Here is a 7,500-nt window from a genome sequence, read left to right on the forward strand (position 1 = left end):
CCCTCTCTCTCTCTCTCTCTCTCTCTCTTTCTCTCTCTCATTCCCTCTCTCTCTTTCTCGTTTACTTCGTTTTTCTCCATTCTTTTCTGATCTTTTTCACCCACACACACACACACATTTATAAATATATATATATTTCGTTTTCTTTTTTTTTTTCTTTTATTCTTTCGTCCTTTGAGATTAACTCGGAACGTTCCGTTCAACGTTGTTCTGGTCCTTCCGTTCGTCCTTAATTAATTTTTATCGCTCACGAAAATGGCGCGAACGATAATCTTCATTAGCCACGTTAATTGGCTCGTCCTTAGAATGCGGTTAAAGGGTTCGAAATAAATTTTCGTTAAATGTCATCGGAAAATTTACGATGTTCCCCATATTATTAACCGCATAATTATACTATTTTTCTTCTTATGACGCATCCTTAAACTCGCCGAACGATTTATAATAATAATAAGAATAATTATTATTATTATTATAAAAATGTCTACAATATCATAATATTAATTTTTGTAATTTATTACCTCGTTGCTGCTGATACGTGTGACTTTCACGTTGTCCGTGAAAATTGGCTCCGTCCATGTTATCGACGTACCATTTTTTCCGGTCACATCGATATTGTTTGGACAGTCTTTCACTTTTGGTGCTTCGCCTTCTGTAATTCCAAACAAAAAAAAAAAAAGAGAAGAAAAAATATCGTTAAAATCACATCGAGATCGTATATATTTTAATCGTTGAAAAGAAAAGAAAAAGATAAAGGAATGATATACGATTCTTTAAAAATTATCTTCAAATTTGTAGATATGTACGAAATTTTTTAACGTGGGAGAGAATCAATGTGACGTCATAGAAAATTACTCTCTGTAATTCAAAAAAAGGAAGAAACAGATAAATAAATAAATAAATAAATAAATAAATAAACAAACAAAGAATAACTCAGTCAGAAATAAAAATACATCAAAAAAGTTGTACGATTCATTGAATATTATTTACGAATTCGTCGAAACGAAATTTTGTTGACATAAAAGATGATTGCTCTGACGTTATCAGAAAATTAATCTTTGTAATTGGGAAAGAAAAGAAGAAAAAGACAAATAAATAAATAAATAAATAAATAATATCATCGAAATACATCGAAAACATTACACGATTCTTTTCGAATTTGTTCGAAATTTTCTAACGCGTAAAGGAGAACGTCGCAATGAAAAAAAAAAAAAGAAGAAAAAGAAAGAAGAAAAAAAAGAGAAAAAGAAAAAAGATAAAACGAGGACAATAAGAGAAAACTTTCTTTTTTTTCTCTTTTTCTTCTTTTCATTTTTGCTTTTTTCTTCTCTAAAAGTCTCATTTTCGCGGGCACACACTAACTATAATAATTCGCTTGGCGTATCTCGTGACGGCCGCGAGCAACCGGTCCATACTTATCACGGTCGTTCCGTTCGTTCGTGGCTCTAACGAGGCTCCTTAGCGCTTAAACTTTCGTACTACTCGGAACGACGAATAGCAGTAGCAACGCAGAGGCTTTGTGGAAATTCGTCGTCGGCGCGATCAAACGAAGCGTGGAAAAGCTTCCTCGTCTCGTTGCACCGAGAACTTTCCTTCGTTTGTGATTGGTCGCTGCCGAATGTTGGGTTTAGAGACGTTTAATTGGTTTGTTCGCATTAGTTTCCCAATAAAGGAAAAAGATTTAATGGAAAAGTTCTATTTTCCAACGGAATTATTACGTATGTGAAAACATTTGAAAATAATCTAAACGTTCGTAACAACGATATCATTATATTGAGAATTTAATTATATTTTCAAATAATGAAATATATATATATATATATATATATATAAATGTATGTATGTATGTATGTATGTATGTATACGTTTCTGTATGTATATATACATCACGTAATACAATAAAGTTTACGAACATTAAACAAGCGTTAACGTATTTTTCAATGCTTTACATATCATGCATGCAGTTGCTTGAATTTTTTCTTTTTTTTTTTTTTTTCATAGGGAGAAAATAAAATTATCGATAAATAAAGAATAATATCTTTCAACAAAATTCGACAAATACTCGTTAAAAAATGTCGATGTTTTAATGTAATTTAAAAAAAACGAAAATCAACATTATCGTTCGTAACATAGATGCGTTCGATCGATTCTTCATATATTCTAATAATTCGTATATTCAATCGATTATTCATATACTCTGCGTATATTCGAAGAGAAGGATCTCTTTAAAACGAAACAATCGACTCTTTATAAGTCATCTCTTATATTTCAAAAATATGCACATTACACATTTCGTAATAAATTTGTCTACTTTCTCTTGACATATTTTTTTTTTCTATTTCTCGTAAGTATGATACGGTGTCATGGTTTTAACATAAAAAAAGAAATGTGTGGATAACAATTAAAGAGTACATTTTTTTTTCGCTGTAGTATCTAAGAAAATAATTAACTGGTGTTAGGAAGAAAAAAGAAGAAAGAAGAAAGAAAGAGAAAGAAGAAATAAAGAGAGAAAGAAAGAAAGAAAGAGAGAGACAGAAAGAGAAAGAGAAAGAGAAAGAGAGAGAGAGAGAGAAGGTACTGAAAATTAATGGAGCGTTTAGTTAGACTCGTCGAATTATCTAAATCGTAGCTTGAGGAGGATCGCTGGTCTTCGTTGCGGCGAACCGTATCCACCCGGTGACGTATTTAATTAAATCGCAGAGCTCACCAAGAGTAACTACTTTGAAAGAGAGGAAGGGAAAGAGAGAGAGAGAGAGAGAGAGAGAGAGAGAGAGAGAGAGAGAGATAGAATGGGAGAGGAAATTTGCATGCGTCGACCGCATCTCTTGCATTCTCGTTACTAAGCGTAGACATTATATGCCCCCTTTGAAACGATACAAAGCGAGACGAAGAGGTAAGCACATTCTATTTGCCCTCTCGAGGATAAACTCGGTTTAAACCTTATTCATCCATCTACCGTCACTTTTCTAATATTCGAGAGTTCCTAACAATCGTACTATTCGTTCTATCCCACTATTTCTTTTTGTTTCTCTATTTTCTGTTTTATTTTATTTTTCATTTTCTTCTGCATTTTTTGTTCTCCCATAGCTACTAGATGTATTTATAAAAAATGCTTGTATATCTATATTTTTCTTTCTACTTTCTTCTTTTCTTTTTTCCTTTTATTCTTTTTTCTTCGTTTCGAGAAAATTCGAAATATCCTTTTCCTTCCTTGTGATGAGATACATATATACACATATACATGTAGAAATAATTGGATCGGGAGATTGGATTGATGCGATGTAAACAGAATTTTTCAGAAAAAGATTTTTTGAAGCTCCTACAAGCTCAGGATAGTTACCTATGTACTTTTAAATCTACTCACACCAGCCGTTATATATTTTTACGATAGCAAGAGAGATAGACATAGAAATAGAGATAGAGATAGATGGATAGACAGATAGATAGTGAGAAAGAGGCCGAAATAGAGAGAAAGAGAGAGAGAGAGAGAGAGAAGATTGAAAATGATAGAACGAAAGGGTAAGAGAAGATGGGAGGGGGAAGTAGAAATTCCTCGAGGAAATCTAACATCCGGCCACGTCGAGTTGGTCGAGCGCGTTTGCTTAGACTCATCGAATTATCCGATTCGCGGTCGAGCAATGCTTATCCCCTTCCCGTCATCCCTCTCATCCTCTCCCCACCCTCTCCCTCCCCCTACAAACCTTCTCTGTTCCCCCATCTTCCTCTCATCGTTTGTTCGTTCGTATCCGGCATTGTGCCGAGGCATGTTCTAGAAACGCATTTAATTAAATCCTTTTGAAAGCGTTCGGTGGCCGAGATTAAGGGGGTTGGTCTCTTCTTTGAGGATGAACATCCACCCTTACATAGTAACTTTACCATTCTCGAGTCCTCGCGAATTTGCATATCACGGCACGGGTGCATGCACCGGTGCACGCATTCTATTCTCCGTCTTAAGGAGACACCGTACGCGTACACACACGTAGACACGAGATACTTACGTACGCGTATACTTGTATTATTATTAAGTCTTTTAAAATAACGTTCGACACTTTTTTTTTTTTTTACGTTTTTTTCCTCTTTTCTCTCTCTCTCTCTCTCTCTCTTTCTCTTTGTTCCTTTTTCTTCTTTTCTTCTTTGTTCTTTCTTTCTTTTTCTCTCTTTTCTCTCGTCGAACGAGAGATTGCAACAACGAAAATATTCGGGGGAGTGGTATAAGCGAGGTGAATATTTTATTATTCCGACGGATCCTTTTAGACCCGAATTTTATATCGATTAGAAGTAATGTGTTATGTCGAAAGTCCATTACAAAAAAAAAAAAAGAAAAAACAAGACAGAGATTACAAAAAATTCGAATACATACGAGTTGCCCCTTTTTTTATTGCGATGGATTCTTTCTCCTCTTCGTTTTTCGTCTCTCTCTCTCTCTCTCTCTCTCTCTCTCTCTCTCTCCCTCTTTCTTTTCTTTTTTTTTCCTTTTATCGAACGAGAGATTTCAACAACAAAAAATTTTCGAGAGTAGTGTAAGCGAGCTGAATATTTCATTATTCCGACGGATCCTTTTAGACCCGAATTTTATATCGATTAGAAGTAATGTGTTATATCGAAAATCCATTAACAAAAATTTATGTGTATGTGTCGGTGTGCTCGTTGAAACAATAGATAATAAAAAATTCGAATACGTACGAGTTGACTCTTTATTCCTTCTCTTCGAATTTTTCTCTTCTTCACTTCTTTTTTTTTCTTTCCTTTCTCTATTTTTTTTTTTTTTCTTCATTTGTCGTCGAACGAGAGTTTTCATCAAAAATATTCGAACAACAAAAATATTCGAGAGTAGTGTAAGCGAGTGGAATTTTTTATTATTCGGACGTATCCTTTTAGATGCGAGTTTTATATGAATTAGAAATAACGTTTTATATCGAAAGTTGATAAGAAAAAAAAAAATCTTCGTACGCATTCGTCGACATCTTCGTTAAAACAGACGAGATTACAAAAAAATTCGAATACATAGAGAGTTGGCTCTTTATTACGACGGATTCTTTCTCTTCTTCATTTTTATTCTTTCCTTTCTTTATTTTTTTTTTGTTTTTTTTTTTTTTTTCTTTCTTTTGGAATTTTTTCATTATTGTATCTATGCTTAACAAACGACGACTACTATGCAGCGCGTGCATACCTATACGAAAGAAATATTTCATCACATTTCTGACTATCAATCCGTAGCGTTTATTGTTCAACATAACGTGAATTGAAAATTTCTCTGTGTGTATGTGCGTGCATGTACAACGTATGTATAACGTCGTAAAATAATAGAGAACGAAGGTATGAATAGCGTATACACGCGTATACCTTGTAATTCCACGTCATCGTTTTTTTTTAACCCGTCCTTTGATCCTAAACTATTTCGACATACATAATTCGTTTCGTTATCCCACGCTTTGTACCAATTTTACTGAATTAACTCGAATAATCCTAATTATATTTTCTTATATCTTAACGTTTCATTCCAACCGGAATTAGTCGTGTAATCGGTAAAACATACGTGACCGATCAATTACTGAACATAACACAAAATTCGCGAGTACGAATTAGACGGGGCTATTATCTTAATTAAAAAGAAAAAGAAAATAATAGTCGTTACAAATAATATGACGATATTGAAAAAATATTGAATGAATGTTCGTCATTTACGAATGAACGAATAAATAAATAATTAAATAAATTCGTTCATAATTTTGTCATACATAATTATCATTTTCAAATAAGAACAAAATTATTTCGATGATCTTTCAACTATAGATATAAAATTTCATGTTTATCTAGTTAGTTTTTAAATAAAAAGAATTAATAAATAATTACAAGGAAGATGATAAATAAATAACTTACCTTTCACGATGATACGTAAAACGCAACTTGCTTGTTTCTTCGATACCGGGTGTCTCGCGAAAAAGTTAACTTCGTGTGTACCAATTTTCAAGTTGGCTTCCAATCTAGTACCCCAGGAAGGTTTCGATCGTACATAACGAAACCAATCGAGATCGGTCGAGGGCTGATCGAACGTCACGAAGGCTTCGTCTCGTCCTGGTGGTAACTCTGCTACGACATCCTTTGGACATTCCAATCTTGGCTTGCTGTATCCTAGTACACATACAATCATCGAAATTCCACGCATGATATCGATCATTCATCCATCTTACCTAACTATTCCGATTAATTATTCGATATCATTGAACATTTTATTTTAAGATATTGAATATCGTACTTATGTCGTGTATCATTTCATACAAATGTATTAACCTTTTCTTTCTTTATTTTTTTCTATGATGGTGTCATATTATTATTATTATTATTATTATTATTATTATTGTTATACAACGATATAAGAAATTTAATTTTTAATAGATCAATTTTTAAGATCAATTAAATGTATCTATAGTTGTGGTAGATATACATATTTTCGAGATATCGATGAAATCGATCCTATTATAACGATAATATCCGAATGAATAAATAAATAAAGAATGTTCTCCTCTTTAAAATGGTATTTATTTTATGTCTCTACGATGTCTAGTTCCGAAGATATCGCTTTTTAAATATTGTCATTCAAAATTCATTTATACCTGTGTATCGTAGTAAACGTAGTAAGCGTAATAAAAGTAGTAATAGTAGTAGTAACGAAAAAAGTGTTTACTACGATAATCAGCTGATCAAACACGTGCTTTTCTAAGAATTTATATAGGTCACTGTATCAATGAATTAAAAAATTATATGTATAGGTCAAATTAAAAAATTAATGTAAATATCTGATATTTACATGCAAATATCTCTGGAACGAAAAGTCGTAGAAAAATAAAAAAAACACCATTTTAAAGGATAATTCATGTTACATCTTGTTAAAATGTTAATAATAATAAATTAACAATTTTTTATAAATAATTTCATACAAATAATCGTCATACTGATTTCTTTCCTTTTTTCTTTTAATTTAACATTTAAAAGGACAAATATTTTTCTATCCTCTCATTATACCGATAACAATTGTTTAATAATTTGTTATAAACAATTTGTTATAAACAATTTGTCGTAAATAATTTTTCTATCAACTTTTATCAAAAATTAAAATTACGAAAGATAATTATTTCTCTGTCTTCTTATCAGATAGTTAATAATTAATAATTTGTTATAAACAATTTGTTATAAACAATTTTCACAAAAAAGTTTCTTATATAGACACCTATACACGTACAATATAACACAAACATATTATTCATATATTTATGTTATCCAATTGTCAAATACCACACATATACATACATATACATACATCTTCATATATGTCTGTATGTATGTACGTGTTAAAATCGTAATTTTTTATCGCAAATTCTTGGAAATTGACGTAATTAGATGATCAATTATTATAGGAAATTTTATTACAACGAAAATTCGAGAAAAAGCTAAAAGATTAGAATCTTTAGTTATGAAGAAAGAAAGAGGAACGTGTGTGTGTGT

At 31.8% G+C, this 7,500-nt stretch overlaps 1 protein-coding gene across 3 annotated transcripts in view; it reads right to left on the minus strand.

Annotated features, from left to right (window-relative positions):
• LOC122628162 overlaps nt 1-7,500 on the minus strand; it is a 61,044-nt gene that overhangs the window by 4,653 nt on the left and 48,891 nt on the right. For all 3 annotated transcript variants that reach the window (XM_043810119.1, XM_043810118.1, XM_043810117.1), the window contains 2 exons: nt 5,878-6,129; nt 519-649 (listed from right to left, as the gene is read on the minus strand). In XM_043810119.1, coding sequence (XP_043666054.1) covers nt 519-649; nt 5,878-6,129 — 383 coding nt within the window. The remainder of the gene's footprint in view (nt 1-518; nt 650-5,877; nt 6,130-7,500) is intronic.

This window comes from Vespula pensylvanica, chromosome 3 (genome assembly GCF_014466175.1).
Source record: "Vespula pensylvanica isolate Volc-1 chromosome 3, ASM1446617v1, whole genome shotgun sequence".
NCBI lineage: Eukaryota > Metazoa > Arthropoda > Insecta > Hymenoptera > Vespidae > Vespula > Vespula pensylvanica.